At 28.3% G+C, this 21311-nt stretch overlaps 4 protein-coding genes across 5 annotated transcripts in view; 3 read left to right on the top strand and 1 right to left on the bottom strand.

The window, feature by feature from the left end:
- LOC111690758 (cadherin-89D) overlaps nucleotides 1-21311 on the top strand; it is a 104875-nt gene that overhangs the window by 43763 nt on the left and 39801 nt on the right. Inside the window, exons 12-14 of the mRNA XM_046949349.1 lie at nucleotides 20519-20925; nucleotides 20985-21156; nucleotides 21215-21274. Of these exons, the coding sequence (XP_046805305.1) occupies nucleotides 20519-20925; nucleotides 20985-21156; nucleotides 21215-21274 (639 nt within the window). The remainder of the gene's footprint in view (nucleotides 1-20518; nucleotides 20926-20984; nucleotides 21157-21214; nucleotides 21275-21311) is intronic.
- Nucleotides 537-2348, bottom strand: LOC111690757. Its single transcript, XM_023453312.2, has 2 exons — nucleotides 1550-2348; nucleotides 537-1322 (listed from the first exon to the last, which is right to left on the bottom strand). Exons 1-2 carry the CDS (start codon nucleotides 1772-1774, stop codon nucleotides 732-734), a joined length of 816 nt encoding a protein of 271 aa, XP_023309080.2. The 5' UTR covers nucleotides 1775-2348; the 3' UTR covers nucleotides 537-731.
- On the top strand, nucleotides 8412-11333 carry LOC111690767 (glutathione S-transferase D7). 2 transcript variants are annotated; one of them, XM_046949355.1, is made up of 5 exons: nucleotides 8412-8538; nucleotides 9150-9357; nucleotides 9441-9582; nucleotides 10739-10990; nucleotides 11056-11333. In XM_046949355.1, exons 2-5 carry the CDS (start codon nucleotides 9158-9160, stop codon nucleotides 11116-11118), a joined length of 657 nt encoding a protein of 218 aa, XP_046805311.1. In that variant the 5' UTR covers nucleotides 8412-8538; nucleotides 9150-9157; the 3' UTR covers nucleotides 11119-11333. The 2 variants fall into 2 exon arrangements, with proteins under 2 accessions (XP_046805311.1, XP_023309092.1); XM_023453324.2 differs by lacking the exon at nucleotides 8412-8538 and having other exon boundaries at nucleotides 9092-9357.
- LOC111690751 (myosin regulatory light chain LC-2, mantle muscle) lies at nucleotides 18767-20341 on the top strand. The gene is made up of 5 exons (XM_023453305.2): nucleotides 18767-18867; nucleotides 18939-19154; nucleotides 19639-19758; nucleotides 19814-19950; nucleotides 20011-20341. The coding sequence occupies exons 1-5, from the start codon at nucleotides 18826-18828 to the stop codon at nucleotides 20186-20188; spliced, it is 693 nt and encodes a 230-aa protein (XP_023309073.1). The 5' UTR covers nucleotides 18767-18825; the 3' UTR covers nucleotides 20189-20341.

Below are 21311 nucleotides of genomic sequence, written 5' to 3'. Positions count from 1 at the left end.
TTGCCCGACCATATTTTAGAATTCTACCTGTTATATTTTCCCAAATATACTTTTTTAATATTTTCTTTATATGGGAAGTGCCAAACTCATTTTCTTCCAAATTGTCTATTATTTGACTATAGCTGTTGCAGTCCCTGAGATATTTTGAAATTTAAAGTAGCCTATAATTTCTTCCGATTCATAATTGACATTAGGTATTCAAACAATATTTCAATATCAGGCAAACGAATGACAATCAATACTCCCATCTTTGCTAACGGTGTGCTAACTTTATGAAAGATAAGCATTGTCTACTATCTGCATTCCATATGATGAAGTGTTAAAAATATATAATTTCCAATTCTTATCAGGTTGTTGACATAAAGTCAAGTATTATTTTTACTGTTCTAAAATTATGCAAAACCACTAACAATTTTATTTTTATTAAGCGAGGAAAAAAAAAACATTCTAGAAGAGTTTTTTATAACAGCTCTTACTGCATTAGAGACAAGTGTACAACTAAAATAACACATATTAATATTTTAATAAACATTTTCTTTTATTTAAAAGAATAATTGTCATTAATTACTTAATATCTAGCTTGTAAATTACTAATACTTAAATTACATTTTCTTTGCGTTATTTTTTTTTTTAAATACATACATATTAAATTACGAGATTCTAAAAGTTCTTGTCATAATTTAAACTTTAAAATAGTGAATTTATAAAGTTTTTCAAAACCCACTCCTTGCTCATTGATTCATATTTTTCTCTGCTGCCATAACCTTTTGCATTTCCGTATATTTACGTATAGCACTGCGTACAAATTCCGATGCACGTCTTACTCTTTCGGGTGTCATTTCTTCAGCCAACATGCGACCCATATCGGCAGCACCATTTCCCCTCAGATAGGTAACTGCTTTAAAGGAAATATCGCATAGAGGTGTTAGATTGCAGATGGCAGTAGTAACAGCGCCACCAAAAATCAACATTAATATAGCTCCTATAACGGTGGCAACTACACGGAATATAGTAGAGTTCATGAGAGCAGGAATAAGATTAGAGAGAGCGGTTAAGATGTTGCCGCTTGAGGAATTAACTGTGCCACTAGCTGTTAAGCTAGTGGTTGGTGAAGGCACTAAAAAGCCTTCATAACCAGTTTGTACAGCATATGGTGCTGGATAGACGGGAGCTGGACCATAGCCGGGATAGCCATAAGGTCCAAAGGCTCCAGCAAATTGTGCTAGATATTGTTGAAAAGCTTCAGGTGTTAAATAACCGGCATATAAGGAGGGGTCAAAATGACCACTAACAGTGCCACCAGATGAATGATGTTCGGGTAGCTAGAAGAGAGAACACAAATATTCATTAAAAATATTTCTAATTTCACTGTTTTTAAAAATCTATCTGAGTAAAATCGATCTTGAATCTCAAAGCAATAATTATTGCCGCTCAATTTAAGAGTGATCTTAATCAATAGCCTGTTAAACAATTCTTGAGAAATTTACGATCAATTCTTTTTGAGTATTTTCTTTCATTTTATATAATTTTATTTATCGGCTTTACTTACCACATATGTTGTTTCTTGATTTGAGTTAAATGTTTCTAAATCTTTATCAGAATTTGAAACTGGACTTGAAGTAGGCGGTGATTTCTGATCTTCTGTTTGTTCATTTTCACGATTTGCAACTTCATCGCTACTGTCCAGAGACAGTGGATCAACGGGTACGGCTGTAATATGAGATCCTAAAGCTACTATGGCAGTTAAATAAAATACTTGTTGAAAAGGTTTCATTTTTTATATTCTTATTTCTATGATGTTCACTGCTTTATTCACTAAACGCAACTGATAATGTCCTGCAGCATGTCCTTAACTATTTATAGTAATTTTCACAAATACTAATGTTTTCCTTTTTTATGATCTTGTGATTCCTAATTTTGTTCATTAGTTTTACACGGAAAATTTCTTGGAAATTTCCAAATAGTCACTTTTGCATGTCATTAGTGACATGTTAATTTAACAATTCACTTAAAATATGTATTATATATTTGTTTTGCATTGAATTTCAACTACCTGTTCTCTAAGTGTCCTTAGTAGTATTTGTATAATATCCTTTTTCTTAAGAATTATATTTTACACTGGTATTTCCGAAGATTTTTATGTTTATGGCAAAAATTAAGCTGCTTTTAATCAGTTTGTGAAAATTCTTTGAACTACAGGTATGCGCGTTTTAAACAAAGTATCTTAGGGAATGAATACAACTAATAAACACTAAAATATTAGCATCAACAGAAGTGTTGCTACTTTTTGCTGTGGGTTGTTTCAAAAACAGTGAGTGTCCCCCGTTATAGCTCTCTGAAAGCAAAATTTCATGTCGATTCTAAGATTATATCAAATGTAACTATTTCTCTGCCTCGACTGTTTTTCTATTGTAATATTAGGATTTATTTATTCCAGGTTCTTAATGTCACATTTTTTTATTTTACTCGCCCTAAGTATTTTCCTGTACAACTAATGATCTATAGGAGACAGATGTAAAATTATCATTAATATGGATTTTTTCATTCTCGCATTACACAGTAGTTTCGAACCATTTTTTAAATATTTCTATAGAAGTAATGATTTACTTACTTACTCAAGAACTTAATTTACAATGACTACTATGTACCCGCTAGATTACTTAGAATGATTCTGGTAATGACTAACAAAAAACTATATAAATACATATGTATGTAAGTATATAATTACTTTTCAGTGTTAATATTTTGTTTTCGAATGTTTTTTTTACAAAAACTTAACTATGAATTTCTTATTTGCAGTACTTAAATAATTCCCTACTTGTAAGCAAGCACTTGCCTTTAATGTCATCATAGCATTGAAATAATAATAGAGGTTAATGGAATTTAGATTTACTATTGTTACATTTTGTTTCGAAAGCATCGTTTCGAAACTACTGTGCACTCGAGAATCATTTTTATTTCATCATTTCCAGGTTAAAGTTTTAAGAATTATTATGCCTATGTTTCTTTGATAATTTCTTTGATATATGCGCATCCACTGCTTTGCATAAATTTATGCTGCATCATTTTGATTATTTTTATAAAGATATTCTAATTCTGTTTTTATTTTCCTATTCTTTATGCTATTTTCCTGTTGATGTCTTGGCTTTAACATGTGTTTTCTAAACAAATCAACTGCTGTTTTTAGCGAAATGTTTACGTTTTTTTTTTTGTTGCGACAATGACTATTTTATTTAGATATTCTTTCGATTTTTAGTTAGAAATTTTAGCGCATTCCTTTCACTACCAACTAAGTATGTGTCAATTCCCTTTAGCATAGTTTTATTTTGCTGCTTTCCGCACTTTATACTTTTTATTACTAATATACATACATAAATATTGCTATAAAAACATATTGTCTTCATCAAATTTGACATCTTTGACATTATCCAAATTTTTATACTAGAAATTGTTATCATAAGATAAGAATCTAAGTATTGAACTAAGATCTTCAACGTGATTTTCATTATGAAGACTTGGTTAGAGTCTTATTAACCATCATCAAAACATTCTAAATTAAATCTAAATCTGTATCCCGCTCACATAGATTACATTATCATAGTCTTCCGAGCAGGATGAAACTTGCACCAATGTTAATCGTAGTACTTAACTCTGACACATCAATACTTTCTAAACTGAATACAAATGTCGATCCAGCTTAAGTAGATTACATTATCATCTTAAATACATATTACACAATCTTCAATGTGATTTTTCATTATGAGGATTCGATTAGAGTCTTAAGTCATCAAAACATTCTAAACTCAATCTAAATCTGTATTCCGTTTTTATATTAAAATACCCAACTTTTGAAATCGATGTCTTTTGAGCAGGATGAAACTTGTTAACTCTAGTAGGTACTTAGCTTTAACACAATTTTGCAACAAGATCGTTGTAGAAACCTCAAAGTTATTTTTAAGCCATTAATGAGCGTTGCAGTAATTTTCTGAAGGGGATAGGGTCAATTATGGACCTCATAAAATTTTGCATTGTGATTTTAGATTTTCATTGCTATATTCGTATTTTTAATCAAGGTATGACTGTTAAAGCTGCTTTTCGATGGGCCACTTGTATGGGAGCTATCCGAAAACGTGGACTGATATTGCCAATTTTTAATACCAAACTACCCTTACCTATAAGAAATATTTATGTGAAATTTCAACCCTCTAGCTCTTTCCTTTTGGACTCTATCGTGCTTCCAACAGACCGACAGACAGACGGACAGACATGGCTAGATCGTCTTAAAATTTAATGAGGACCCAGAATATATATACTTTTGTGGGTCTATGACCAATATTTCGATGTGTTATAAATGGAATGACAAAATCAATTTTTTCCCCTTATCTTTTTCGATGGTGGGTATAAAAAATAAGCGGAAATTGGGTTCTTTCTAGGAGTTTTGCGGTTATCTTTTTGAACACTGTCATATTGTGAAATTTCGAATATGAATATTTATATATGTTTTACTACGATTCGGACTCTAAGCATACCTAGAGCCATGAATAAAATGTATGACCTAGGTTAAAATTTTAAGAAACTCATGTTTTTTATTAACCTTATAATTATTACCATTTCCAGATAAATTTAACAAAAATACCAATATTAGATTTTAAAATTATAAGTGTTGAAAAGTATGTATAAAGTGAATATGTCGTTTTAAAATTATTATTTTATTTTCCATACTGCAATTAGCTATATCGTTGGCGAAAAATTTAAACGCATCCTGTATTAAATATTTTTAATAATTTACAGAATTCTAGAATTTTCATTCATTCACTAAATTCAACAAAGTCTTATAAATAACCTTGAACTTAAATTATTTACTCGATAATTGTTTTTTTTTTAACAAACCCACAATAAGGAATAATAAAAGAGTAAATAAATTTTACAGTAATAGCAATATTAGATTTTAAAATTATAAGTGTTGGCAAGTATTATAAAATGAATACATATGTCGTTTTAAAATTATTAATAATAATTCACCTCATCAAATTACATGCTACTTTATAAATACTTTGTATGTATATTAGGGTGGGAGCGAAATTAAGGTTAGTAATGTTTCCGCAGAAGATAGAAATTTATTTTATTCCAATTTTCTATCCCCCTTATTCACAAACAATATTTTTATTTTATAAATGGGTTATAAATTAGATTTTGTATGGAAATTTTGTTTTATAAACCTTTTATAAATAAAAAATTTTGTTTGTGAATAAGGGGGTATATGTTCTTCCTTTAGTTAATGTTTGATAAGCTTTTTTAAACTCTCTATAACTCAACATCTCCAATTTTTGAATAAATTTGAATAGCAGCATCTAAAAAACACAACTTAACACAACTTTTGGATCAGAAATTTTTCTCCTTTGGCTATTTTATGAACAATTAAAATAAACTATTTTTTTTTACATGAGCCCACAATGTCCAAACTTAAAAGGTTTTTTGCACTCGATGGATATAATAGATTGTATACAAGTGTTTACATAACCCGATATGTCACAATAAATGTAAATATGGAAAAATGAGAGTGATGACCGGTATGTTGCCAGTGGTATATTGTTATAGAGGGATATAACATAACACTATACGCCTCCGATTTTTCAATATCGATACAAGTCTACTTTAAGTTTGACAACAGAAATATGGGTGTCAAACAGAAGACGAAAATTTAAATCGCCTCTTAAAAACCTCTCAAAAAAAATATGAAAAAAATTAAAAAACCTTTTAGCTTTTCACAACCTCTCAATAAAAAAAAATATGAAAAAATAGAAAACCTTTTAGCTTTTCACTCAGCTCACTAAATGCAGACCACAAAACAGAAGTTATGAAAAACGGTATCTGAGAATGAACTAAAATTTTAGTATCAGTGAAAACATCGGTACCTTCATTTTTCTCCAAACAAACGGGGACATCCTAATGTACATACATATACTCCTCCTTCTTATCCTTTCTTCTGTCCACTTTAGTCCGGTTATAAAAAAGTATACATTTGAATTAAATATCTATGTAGGTTAGTAAAACGTAAATTTTGTCATGCGTGTTGTCTAGAGTATAATGACCTGGCCCATTCTTTAATACATTTAAAAACACTCATATTTATGTACACATTGCATATCTATATGAATGTGTGTACGTAGTTGTTGCGATGTTCAGTCCATAATATTAGAAAAATTTGTTTATATCAAAGTATATCCGCACTCACCTGTGTAATGTTGAATGAAACACAGAAAAAAGTTTTTTCTAAAGGGGCGTTGAAGGTGGATAATAATTTTTTCCAGCGAATGTAAAAAAAAGTATGTATTTATATATATGTATGTCAAATTAACTGCAGTTTTAGATCAATAATGATTTGAAATAATACAATTAATTGTAAACCTTATATAAAAATATATTTTCGAACTAGATTGACCATTTATTACCCTACACCCGCTATAAATTTATTTAAATTTATATGTAAATTATTTGTTTAAAACTGAAAATGTCGCAATTATAACATGTAGTTTAATAGGTATAATACTCTGTAGCATAAAAACACTTTATTACACAATAATTACACCATAAAGCACAAAAATATGTATTAAATAGCGGGAAGCTTCTTGCCCGATTAGATTTTTAAACCTAAACGTATTTTTTCGTGCATAATTTTAATAATTTCTGATCTTAAACGTGATCAATGGTTTTTAAACTTTAATGTAGGGTATTAAAACCGGTTGTTATTACACTAATAATGACCAGACAATCAAATAATACAAACTAGTATTTACACGTCATTTCTTGAAAAGTGTCTGGAAAAACCCCTCACATTTGTGTACACTTATACGTAATTGTAAGAATACATATCTTTGTATTTACATTAAATTGTACTAACTCCTAAATAGTATTCTATGTACATCATTGTTGACTAAATCATTGATATAGAAAAATAAGTAAAACATTGATATATGAGATTTTCCATATATCTAAGTCGCAACAAAGAAATTTTTATTAAAAATATCTTGATTATTTTATTCGATTAAGCTGTTTATTATAGAACTTAGTACTTAGAGCTAAAAACTATTTTATAAGGGATTATGTTTCTTTTTAGAGATTAATAGTCTTGATCTAGGTATACTTTCTTAAATTTTTCCGAAATTAGTCTTAAAAATGACCCAAGTTTGAGTTTATTACGAGAAAAATAATTATACATTTTTTAGAGTACTATAAGTCCACAACGGTATCGGTTTATAACAGAGTCTAACAAATTTATAGCCCAGTGACATAAACCGAGGAAACAAGTACACGAATGGAAAAATATTCACGCCTGGTACCAAATTGACACCAAAGTGTTTATAATTTTTCAATAATATCCGTTGTGGAAGTATATACATACGTACGACAACACATGGTAAGCTCACTATTGACAACAATCCATGAGCATGTACATGCGTATTAAATTTAGATTTCGGCAACAAATTGTTTCAATGTTGACAACTTTGCGTTGTCGCACGTGTGTATATACTTTGATAACGGATGTTATTGAAAAATTATAATCACTTTGGTGTCGATTTGGTACCAGGCGTGTATATTTTTCCCTCTCTGGGTTAACTTTTCAAAGGATTGAGCTATGAAAATTCAGAATATGACCTTAGAACTACTACATCGCATTTGGTATCAATATAACTTATCTAAAAGTTGGCAAACCTCAACTATACCTTTTCGCCGCATAAAAGACATTAACGCACAATTTTTACATTTTATGAGTAAATTAATAAAACTTAAAATTAAGATATCTCAAGCGGTTAGTGTTCTAATGTGGTAGACCGAAGGTGGTGGGTTCGATTTCCTCCTAAGACTCTGGTTAGGGAGCGCACAACATACATCCTCTTTTCAACCTGTATAAGATAACTAAAATAGGCTGCAAAATATAACAGAGGTTGAGCCGTAGTCATAAAGATGTTAATCGTAAAATCATGATAGATTCACTTTAAATTAATTGTTGAAAAAAGTTTAAGAAACACTGTTTTAAAACCTCATCTAAACCTTAAAAAAGCTATAAATTTCAACCGAAAAATAAAATCCTAGTAAACTTTGGACAATTAAAATTTTATTCGAAATTCACCATTTCCCACCCTCACGTCATGTGTAATCACCCATACGTTTTTAATGTCAATGGAACTTTTTTTTGTTGCTTAGCAACTTTTTTTCGGTAATAGAAAAACTAAACACAAAAACTATGTAATTGTTTTTGTACATTTATTACAACATTTAACCCAACCGTCTAAGTTCCTGCATATATTTATAAGTTGACCAAAGTCAAATACACCATTACAGGACATTTACACAGATATTTTTATTGTACATTTTTTACGAATCATATAAAAGTTTAAACATTTATAAGACTCTGACAAGGAAGGACACTTTTGAAAGTTTTAAACCGGAACGGGTGATTGCGCAAAAGAAAGAAAAACTGGGGAATTGCATAGAAACAGTACAAGTGGTGCAACACAAATTTGTGCATCAACTCAAGTATGTAATAAATGTCTTCTCGATCAGTCAGTGAGTGTTTCAAAAATGAACCAAATATTAAATAAATAGAAAAATAATAGAAAACGTTTTAATAATTGCTAGAGAAATAAGTGCAACGCAAAAAAACTATAAGATTTTTATCAATTCTATTATTAAATAAAAGCATATTTTTGGGCTGTTGGGAAATAATTTTATTGTTAGTCTAACCCCATTGACCATTGCGTTGTAATTTGTTTATTTTACTTATTAATATTTAGACGTTACATTTAAATCTAATAAGTTGCCCATATAAGTTGTGTTTTGTTTTTTTAGCAATTAAATCGATTTTCTCTATTTTATATATATTTTTATTGGTTTCTTTTGTATTTTTTAAATATTGAGTACATATGTATGTATGTACGTACTTACATGTATAAAGCCATTTCATGTCATATTAAAAACTCGTACTAATTTATTATTACTGTATGCCCAAAAAAAAAAATAAGAAAAGAAAAAGTTAAAAAACTTATATACGATTACCTAAAAACAGATATTTGTCATTTTCATTTGAATAATGTTTGAAGAAACAACAAATATTGTTAAAGAATTTGTCTATTGCCTTTTAATTAGAGGCGGTAATATGACACCAACATTATATTATTTACCACCAAGTCCACCATGTCGCAGCATTTTACTTTTGGCCAAAATGTTAGATCTCGAACTCGATCTAAAGATCATCAATATTATGGAAGGCGAACAAATGAAACCTGAATTTCTTGAAATGAATCCCCAGCATTGTGTGCCAACGTTAAATGATGATGGTTTAATATTATGGGAAAGGTAAATTTAAATTAGTGAAATGAACCATAAACAATATTATTTACATAATATAGTTTTTTTTTTTGTTGTTTTGTTAATTTTAGTCGCGCTATTTTATCTTATATGGTTTCGGCATTCGGTAAAGATGATAGTTTATATCCCAAAGATGTTCGGGTTAGAGCTTTGGTTGATCAACGTATGATGTTTGATTTAGGTACATTATATCAAAGAATGGTGGAATACTATGTAAGTTTTCAATTATTTGCCTGTAATTTTTACACAAGTCCAAATCATTGTTTTAATTAAAGTCTAAAGCATTAATAGTTTTTATAAATTCAGTATAAAGACTTGTTAAAAATTTCACTTGTATAAAGTTCCTTTGCTAGAACTGTGTATAAATACTCAGTTTTTCATAATCAATGTTTCAAATACGTGACCAAAAAGGTTTTCGTATAAAAAACACATTTCAATATTGAAGTTATGTTAACATTTACGAGATTTAAATTATTAGATATAAAATTATGATCTCGTAATTATAATTCGATCAAATATTCTGTGTTCTATACAAAGAACAAACAAAATTTAAAAAATATATATATTATTTAATTTTTCTTTATTGTACGTTTTGTTTTTTTTAAGAATTTGTGAAAATCGAGTATTCAAAAAGATCTGTTAACTCTAAATTAGGTAACGAAGCTTATGCTAGTAATTTGTTATTTTTCTTTAAAGAATAATAATGTGTTTTTGTATCTCTGAAAAAAACAAAAAATTAATTCTTTTTATGAATCCGATTTTCATAATGTTCAGAAAATACCTTTAAAAACTAAATTCACTTATAAACACTAGTTTTTTATAAATCTCATACAAGGTCCCCTTCAGAAAATACCTTAAAAGTCAAAAGTCAACTTATGAAATTATGCATAATTAAAATAGACGTAAATCCCTCTACCGACATTTATATAAATAGGCCCATAATTACTTTTTTTGGAAATCTACATCGGAAATAATCCCAAATTAAAAAATATTTTCGTATAATACAAAATAATCGTTTATTTTAATAAATATTTTTTTTATAAATAACAAAAATTTTAAAATGTAAAGTTTGGATAAAAATGGTGACATTTACGAAATAAATATTTATTAACACAAAAAATATTGTTCACTTTAAAATATTTTTGAAATTTAAGTTAAAAAAAGGAAATTATTTAAATGTATATTTTACAACGATTCTATATTATTTTACTTTGAAAAGTAAATAATTACAATAAAAGTCCTCTTTTTAACAAGAGTTCAACTTTTCTAGGATCAGTAGTAGGTGGCACTACAATTTTTAGATTTTTTTTTAAATATATTTTTAAAACTGTCGTTATCAAAACTTATATGTATTGTAATCGTTCCCAAGTTCCCCACAATGTTTATGGGAGCACCTCTGGACGAAACGAAAAAGGCAAAATTAAGTGAAGCCCTAGGATGGTTCGATATCATACTAAAGGGTAGAAAATTTTCAGCAGCTGAACATTTTACTATAGCTGATCTAACGCTTATGGTGACCATATCGCAAATAGAAGCTTTTGAATTTGATTTACAATCGTATACACGCATTAAACAATGGTATCAACGATGTAAACAATTTGCCGAATCCTATGATTATGAGGTAAATATAATTAATTATTTATAAAGAAAAAAATAACATGAACATCAATAATTTATTTACTGCAGAATTTAAATGGCAATCCTGCTTTGGTTTTGGCTGAAATGTTTAAATCAAAATTGCAAAAGTAAAATTAAGAGGCACACACGTACAAAGTATAAAAATGCTTGTTGGGCAACACGAATTTAAGAAAACAAAAACTGTAGCATACTTTTAACTGTAACTTATAAGATTATAACGTTAAAGTAACTTAACGTAATTATATATGTATGTATCTATAACGTAATTTAAACTTTATTAAATATTAAATATAAATAATAAAACATTATAGTTTATTTTTGGTTTCTTCCTTTTTGAGTTTTATTAATATTGTGGTTTTATTTTTGTTTAAAAAAGAAGAGGAGACTATATTTTTTCATTTTGCCTTTAGCTGTTATAGCTAAAAGGCTCAATACCTAAACTGTATTATAAATTGATTGTTTACACTCAAATGATTCATTAATTGGGTCATTCCCTGTTACAATTTCCTAGCTTCTATATTCTCTTTTTTATTTATAAACTAAAATTTTGTTGTTAAAAAAAACTATATGAAATACATATTATAAATAAAAACATATAGAAGTAAGGACCTTTTCAGTTAGTGCTGTGGAACAATACAGTTTACCTATACAGATATCGAGAGAAAGTTTTGTTGATTGTTATAGTAAATGTACATACATACATAAGAGTGTCCCAAAGAAAAGTAGTTTTTAAGAATTTCATGTAAAAATATCTCTCAATAAAACGGTCTTAAGTTCTCTACCAGTTATTGAAAATAGTACCCTCAGTACATAACTACAATATTCTCGTAGTAATTGAACATATCGTACTGAGATCAAGATTTTCTATTGCTGCAGCCAAAGTTCATTTGAAAATCTCTACTAGCGTTTTAGGGCCCCTTTAATTTTTCGTATTTAGTACATTAATATATGAGAGGCATTAACAGAAAGAAATAGTTTACGGAACATCCTAATGTACATAAGTATGTATTTATCATAGTATTTAACTGACATATTAAGTTACACAATAAAAGAAAAAAATCTTTTATATTTTTGTAAAACAAATTGTCTAATAAAAATTATTTTTCAAATATTTTTAAAGTACAGTGTGTCGTTTTTATGACAACGAAATTTTAATGACAAAATATTTGGCAAATAATCATCCCACATTCTTTGGGTATTAATAAAATTTTGCTCTCCTGAGAATTTATGTTATTCTGATAGTGCTTCGATATATATGGGAAATTTCATGAAAATGTGAACCACGACTGATAAAATCAACCCCTTATAACTTCTGCATTTTTGAAGATAATTCAACAAAATTTGGTATTTGATCTTTTGCAGCACCAAAGACGAAGACTGTTGAAAATTTTTGAAATCGTTCTATTTTTACACCTCGCCGCCATACAAACGGGCCCGAAAATATCACTTTTTAGCTTATAATTTTACTAATTATAATACTTAAATCAGCAGATCTAAAATGGTTATAAGCCTAAACCTTTAGGCCGATTTTCATAACGACTGGACCTCATTAACCCTAGTTCCATTCAAAGTTTAATTTCAGAAAAAACACTTTAACGTCCGTAACAAATAAGTTTTATATGAATTAAATTCACACCCTAAAATTTTATGAGGATCAGTCCATATATGACCCTCCAGTTTTTATTTTTATCTATAAATTGATTAAACATGTATATAGGTCGGCCATGTCCGTCTGCACTTTCCTACTCATTTTGATTTGTTGAAGTGCGTGTATGCATATGTTTCCAAAATATTTATTTTATAACCTAAAAAAATCAGCAGAAAAATCTGTCACATACAATGTGTCACGTACAATATTTAAAAATGTTCATTATAAAATTATATTAATTTTTTATTTAAAAATTATGAATTACTAGTGAAAAATATGTCCTATAGTGTAAGAAATTAAAACAAAAAAGATGCACCTACAGAAGTCATAGATTTTCGTAAATATTAACATGTACTTTAAAAACACATATATTTGGGAAAACAACGTTCCGAATGGGATGATTCCTTTGGCAAATATAGTATTCGTTAAATGGAACAGAATGACAAAATTGTTTTCCTAGTACTCCTAATTTTACAAAATCTATACCATTTGGAAGGCGTGCGAATGTCACATACAATCGTATGGAATTGCCCATATGTATGTAATTATTATTACTAATTCCGAATTAGGGTGCTTTCATGGCTGTTGTAATAATCTCTTTATGTAAAAACAAAAAGTTTAAAGAAAAAGTAAATATTTTTATCAAAAAATTTTATTTTCATTAAATAATCGAATTTTTGTCTAAAAAATCTGATTATCATAGAAAAACAAATAAAAAAATTGGTGGAAAATCAAATTAAAAAAATTGAATTTTCATAAAAAATCAAATTTTTATGCAAAAATCTATAAAAAAAATCAAGATTTCGCAGAAAAATCTAATCAAAAAATCAACGACGTAGACATAATTTTCAGTGACATCTGCTTACCGTCTGCATTACTTTATGACCCTCTTTTAATCTAATGTAAAAGTAGTTTTTTTCTAACCACGATATTACATCATTTTAAACCACGGTGTCAATTGTAAACTAAGTTAGCTTAGTTTTATAATACTTTACGATGCTACTTATATAGTATGTGTATGTTGCTGTAGTCATTCCATTGAGAGTTTTAATACTTTCTCTTGTTGTCTCCTAACTGGTTAATAATATAAACAGGCGGTAGTTGCACACATGGCATACATGCTTAGTCCTGTTTTTGCTTTACAGCTTTGTTATTCTAGTGATGATAGAATTGATGATTATGATGATGGTGACAAAAGATATAATAATGATGACGACGATGGTGATAATGATGAAGATGGCGTTGTACATACATATGTAGGTCGCAAATGTGACTAACTGTCAAAGTAACAGTATATCGAGTAAAAGTACGACAAAAACAAACAAAGTAACTTGGTAGACATACACTATTTATAAAAAATATAAACAACAAAAACACACCGACAAGCACCCGCACACACACATATACATATACAAACTTATAAACCACAGTAGACAACATACATAATGCTATTTCCGTTTCCTCCGCTGAAATGAAAATCAAGCAAGGAACAAGTCTAAATGGAGCATACCAAAAACAAAACAAAATTAAACGAAAAAAATAATATAAAATAAAATATAGACACAGGCAGAAGTGACCACACACATACATATATTTAGCAGGAAAATATAAAATTTATTATAAATTTGCCCGCGTTGAAGATGAAAAACACTTTTAGTCAATCAGTAACATCAGTAACAGTTAAAACACAGAGTTTTCAATGACTCTATTGCCGCTGCTGTTTGTGGTTGTGTTACTTGTAAATTTTACAAATTGTGTTAATCATATTAAAGAAATTCTAAATGAAATATTGTAATTTAAAAACAAATTAAAAAAAGAAAACATGTTAAAAATATTTGTGTTAATTCTTTTAATCAGCATCATACATATTTATGATGTTCCAATAGTTTTCGCCAATAAAACCAAAAGTTTATTTTTGGGTAAGACATTTGGCAATAATTATGGCAAAAGAAAAATATTAAATGATATTAATAAAAAAATCATAATTAACGCACACAATTTGTTTTAGAATGTTCCTGTTTACATGCCCAAGATCACAATGGCACTTCAACGTCACCCTCGTTGGTAGCCTTAAATGCCTCAACAATTCGTCATGCTAAAAATGATTGTTTCATCATTTTTATTAGCGGTTCGAATGAGGAAATTGTTTCAGTGCGCTTTAAACATATACAATTAAGACCCAAGTAAGTTAATAAAAATAAGTAAGAATTTATAGTCGGACATGGTCGACCATATGATTGATTATGATTTATTATGTTAAAAACTTTTATTATTTTTTTTAACATTAAATAATTTTTACTTAATTCAGAAATATTTTTATTAAGAAAAAATTTTTTTCTAAATGAGGTGTTATATGGGGGCATGAGGTTAACATGGTCCTATCCTTATACATTTTAGTAGAGGAAATTAGCTTAAGTTAGTTATCTATGCAGATTGGCATCATGATATTAGTGTTTATACGTGAATTTTGACCATAATTGTGAGCCGAAAAGCCTTATTCGATTTTAATTATATTAATAAGCTTCGCCCTTGGGTCCGAAAAGAGCATGTGTTAAATTTTATCTTGAATCTGGTAGAGTGCTCACAAGGTTTATATGGACACTCAGACTGATTACCCATTACTTCCTGTATATCTTTTAACCAGTCAACATAGCAATACAATTTTTATTTCATTAGTAACTTATCAAAAAAAAATATGAATACGAATTTAGAACCTTTCGAATATTTGGACGTTTGGTATATTTTTTTCCAATTTATTATGTTTTGACTTATTTATTATGTATTGACTTAAAGATGTACAACTTAAATTGTAACTTTTTGGAACACAATTTTTTTGTTGTGAATGTGGAGGAAATAAAGTACACATAGTGGGTAAAAACGAAAATCGAATTTTATTCAAACTCATTGAGACAATTTTAATCAAAAAAAAATTAATTTAGTACCACTAAATGACACCGAAACTCTGGTATAAAAAATAAATTTTTGGTACTTCTTCGTTCTTTAAGTTGTACTTTTTGAACATTCTTTATAAATACATTGGTATTATATAACTGAATGTGTGTTTATTTGTTATTGGATCTGTGGGTTTGTTTGAAGTCTATAGAATACTAAACGGCTTGACATTTTTACGGTATCTGTGGGTATGTATGGAGGGACCCATAAAAATCTTTACTTACCCGGTAAGTGGGCTAGAAATATTGGAGCAAAGTGTATGTACTTACTTTTTGGGTATAGTCGGCGTAATAAATTGGCGAAGTAGCAATGGGGCAAGACAACACTCTTGTGAATCTTAAAATTCTCAAACTTAGGTGTTTTTTCGTTCTTTAACTACTACTTTTTGGAGTTTTTTACAATATTAAACATAGAAACATAAAATAAAACACGCAGTATTCTTGTGAAAAATTTAGCCTAAAAAAGCACACCTTCAATAGTTTTTTTTGGGTTTAAAACTGATTTAATGAAAATCTATAAAAGTAAACATTTTTCGTATTTAACTGATACTTGAATAATTTGACGAGTATGATTTCACGAATCTTTACATAATACATATCGTAATACTTTTATTTATTACACCGTACAACAGTCATTTTCACATATGAAAAAATCTATGTGTATAGGAAACTGTGGAATATTAGTCCTTTCCTTTGCACCTGTAAAAGTACTTTGAAAGAAATGGAAATTTTAGATTTTTAGAATTGTTACAAACAAGTAGTAAAAATTGTTTGTGTCAAAAACGAGACCTTTTTAAAGTTATAAGTGGAATCTATTTTCACATTAATATCAATTTTCCATGTGTGAAAGCTTTTTTCAAAATTGTTAAAGGGTGTTATAAAAAATTACAGAACTTTTTTAAAATCACGATATTTTTTTAAAAATCAAACTTTTATGACTAGTAAATTTTGAGAGGGTGAGTGACACCCTCTCAAAATTTACCTTGCTCTGTTTTATGATGATTCCCAAAATATATTAAGTCTAGCGATGGTCACTCGTGAGATGGACCAAATTAAAAAAGTTAGTTTTTAATAATTTTTATGTTTTGTTTTAAAATAATAATACAAATATGGGGCATCGTTTGAAATACATCTAATCTAATAATTGTCATATTCCAAAAAATTAAAAATTGTTAGGTTTTTTATTAATATAAATAAAATGTATACACAATTTTGCAAAATTTGCACACTACTAGACGTGGCTTCATAAAACCTGTGAAATGATACCTCATATCGTATATTTTGTTTAAGAAAAATCTGTAAGATTGAAAAAAATAACTGAAAAGGGACTTTTTTGTAACCGGCCCGGCTCACGAACGGCCATTGATAGACTAAAAAAATTTGGGAACAATCATAAAACAAAACACAGTTTTTTTAATCTGGGTAAATATTGAATTAAATATGAAAAATCGTGTCTCCCATATCCTTTCTTACATACATACCCAGGAAAAGCATTACTTACCCGGTAAGCAGGCAAATTATATTGAATTAATGTGCAAATACTTACTTTTAGCTTAAACAACTAATTATTTTTGTTCGACAAGGTTCAAAAATTAACTGGTTATAAATATGCTTACCCGACTTTCTCGGGCTTAAACCTGGTTCTAGATTTATTTTTTATATTTATTAGTATTTCCGCTTACTCAGTGCTCCATTATAATTGGGTACAAATCTCATTAAAAAAATAAATAATGTTATTGATAAAGACCACTCATTACCAGGTAAAATATCTAGATTACTCATTACAAAATTAAAGATTATTAAAAAAATAATATTTCTATTATTTAGTATAATAAAAACTTTATTGAAAAAAATTAAGAGTAATTGATTTTAATAGTTCAAAATTAGCAAATGGTTTTAAAGTAAAATTAAAAAAAAAAAAACAATTTTGAGAAATAATATTTCAAATTTAAGTACATTTTTAATTTTTACAGATAATTTCAGCAATTTTCATTTTGTAACCACCCTAATGTACATAATTAAGTGGGTTTCTGAATTATAATTTAATTTTATAAATTTTACGTACCTTTTTCTTTGCCTTATTAAACATACAAACGTGATTTATGCAAAAAATATATATTTATTTTAATTTATAAATATATTTCTACTTTTGTATCTCCTTTTTTTAATACATCTGTTGAAAAATTATTTTTCAAGACATTGACCAGAATTTTCTAAATTGTTTTTCGATTTTAATTTGTAATTCATTTAAGAGTGTTTTGTGTGGTGGTGGAATTTCAAAATGTTTGTTTAATTTCTTATTAAAAAGTATTTTGTTGGTGCACTTCATTTGCATCAATCCATCTATCTTTTGGCTATAAAGCATTAACATTTTAGTTTGATTTCTTTTTGATTCATACAACCAACATTGTGTTGTTTTATTAGATTGAGACAGTATTTTGTCATTCGATTTTGATGCAGCTGTGATAGTACATCATGTACTATGAGTATTTACATCAAGTTGCATAAATAAAATACCGTAAAATGTATGTGAAATATACAATCGCTTTTTTTTTTTAAAGTGGATGTAGTATATTTGCAAATAGTAAAGCTGCTCTTAATTCTGCAATTTTCTTTAAGTTATGATGTGATAGTTACAAGTTTTTGAGGAAATTTAGATAAAGTCATAAAATCGATTAATAATATCAAATGAATAGGCTAATATTTTATTTTTTTGAAATATCTTTTTTAACAAACTTTTACTGTACAAACATAAATTATATTAAGGAAATAGATTGAAAAAAACATTAAGTAAATAAAAAAAGCATATAAAAACAAATCCAAAAAGTATCTCAAAAATCAATTAAAATGTAATGACATTTATCTTAATGCAAAATCAGCCAGAAACATTCAGAAATGGGGAGTGTGACAAGAGCAAGTTGAATGTACCGAATTAACTCAATGAATATTCGAAGAACTTTTTTTTGTATTTTTATAGGTGAATATTTGTATTACATACTTACATAGGTTTGTACAAATGTAAATCTAAATATGTGAAATTTTGTGTCAAAATTGTAAATCAAATTGTTTTTTTTTTCTTTAATAAAATTGATTTACAATGTGTCGATCATTAAATTAAAGATGTAAAGACAAATATAATTTTAGTTACATTTTAAAAGTCAACGGAATATAAAGTGTAAAATTTTTACCGAAAAAAAGGATTTTATAATTACAATAAAAATGACCAGTGAACATGCTATTTCTTTTGATGATTTGGAAAAGGTAAACCTATTATATATAATTTAATTATAGAATTTAAAAGGATTAACAATTCTGTGTGTTATTTTATATAGCGCCGGCAAAAAGCGGCCGCCGCTCGTAAACCTTCTAACGTTCAACCGGTAGTGGAAACAGAATCTGAAGCTATGCGTGTAATTAATGAAATTTTTAATCCCACTTTAAAATTACCAGTGTCAACAGGTCCTTATCGACCACCCGACGAACTTACAACCGATGATTTTGATGCTATGCGAGATTTAGATGTTCGAAAGTTGGCCGAACTAAAAGAAGTGAGAGAATTTTAAAGATTTTTTTATTTAAGTAATGGGTAAGGCGGATTTATTTTTGGCAAAAGGAAACTGTCTGTCTTTGGATCCTTTGTATAGTCTATGGATACCTAAACGGTAAAACCGATTTTATTGAAATATTCACAGAATGTTTATGTATGTCTTAAGGAATTAAAGGCTTCATTTGATTCTGAAATTTTTGCGACATATTCCGGCTTTTACTGAATAATAAAATCCACGCAAAAGGGAACCAACTCCTGGGGACTAATTGTACATAATCGGCCTCTTTTTAACAAAGCAAAGTTTAATTTAATTCCGATATTTCTAGTAAATTCCATAAACATTATCATAAAAATTGTCTGTAAATTCTGAAAAGACGATTTGGAAAACCGATAACAGAATTTTTCTATTACAAAAAAAGTTCGCCTCAACCCTGCAGAAGGATGTATTTTCATGGAAAATTTAATTTACTTTTTTCCAAAAACAGGTATTTTTATTATTTGATACCGATTGCGATGGATTGATATCGAAAGATGACTTACGATTTACTTTTGGAGCTTTAGGTTCCGAAGTTACCGAAGAAATGTTGGAAGAGATGTTAAAAGAAGTAGGCAATCAAACTTAAATTGTAATAAAATCGTACAAATAAAACTTTACTTTAGGCCAAAGAACCCTTGAACGTAGATGCATTTGTGGAATTAATGAGTCATCGTACGATTGAGTTAGACCCCGAAGATGTATTGTTAGAGGCCTGGAGTAAATGGGATCTATATGGTACTGGAAAAATTGAGGAAAGAAAGTTAGTATTTTACTTAACAATATCCAATTTAACGACTAAGCAATAATCTTTCTTAAATAGAATGTATGAAGAATTAACCAATTTTGGTGATAAAATGTCGTTGGCTGAGGCACAAGAAGCTTTGCGGCATGCTCCATTAGTGAAATCGAAAAATTTGGAAGATCCACCCATGATAGATTATCCAGCTTTTTGTCGTCTATTAAGTGGTGTGAGAAAGCGCAAAGAAACTACAGAATAATTTTTAAAATAACTGAAAAAAACAAATTAAATTTAATTATAAATTAACGCCATATACAAAGCGTTACAAATCTTAAATCATTTAATTTATTCATAATTTTCTTTTATGTATTTATTTGAATTTTAATTTAATAAACATATTATTGATTTTAAATCTTTTAATATTTGTATTACTAAATTTTCATTCTTCCGTTTTATTTCCAACATAAATGACAACATCCGTTTTTGACACAATTTATGTATAAAAACACTTTTCTTTAAACTTATATTTCCACAAATATTGATAATCTTATAGCTGAACAAACGTTCTTGTTTCTTTTTTCAATTGCAGCTGTTTAGATTATATTGAGATTTTTCCATATTTACGTGAACCAGTTGTTGAAAATACCACACTACCAGAGTATATATTTTGTAATCAAACACACTCAAACAAAATAGTGTCGCCACAAAGTAGCAAAAGCAGCAGCAACAACAAAAATAACAACACCAACAACAGCATCATCTATAATAAAAAAGTATCCAGTCCATTTACCATGTCTAATATTGGCACGTATGCCAATATATCTTCTGCCACTTCCACCACAACCATCATGAATATAGATGATTTACCGCCATATGAATTTATTTATAGTTCGGGTAAAATCTTCGCCTTACGTCTACGTTTCGCTAAACCTCTGCCACCGAAAATCGATAATTGGTGTTTAAATGTCAGTTTGGAATATAGATTTTTAAAAAAAGGTAAAATTTTGCATAAAGAACTTCTATGTTTGTAAGTGTATTTTAATAGATTCATTTAGACAATTTCAAAAATGATGGCCGTCTTATACCGGGCACCTATTGTGATTATTATTTCTTTGCTAATCCCGAAGTGCCTCCAAATTCCTTAGATATATGGAAATATTTTCATTCTCCTCACTTTCCCGCCAAATATCCCAGTCATATTAAGTGCTCTTATAAATTTATCGGCAGGTGAGTTTTTCTTTAAAGGATATTGAACTATAAACCCATATATTTAATCGGTTTACAGACCTGAAACTCGTGTAGAAGTTATATTTGAAGAATTACGCATACCCAAAAAAGGAACAAGGTGGACTAATATATATTTGTGTGAAGAAGTTTAATTT

Source organism: Lucilia cuprina, chromosome 4 (assembly GCF_022045245.1).
Source record: "Lucilia cuprina isolate Lc7/37 chromosome 4, ASM2204524v1, whole genome shotgun sequence".
In the NCBI taxonomy this organism is placed as follows: domain Eukaryota; kingdom Metazoa; phylum Arthropoda; class Insecta; order Diptera; family Calliphoridae; genus Lucilia; species Lucilia cuprina.
This window is presented reverse-complemented; position numbering and strand designations above follow the sequence as displayed.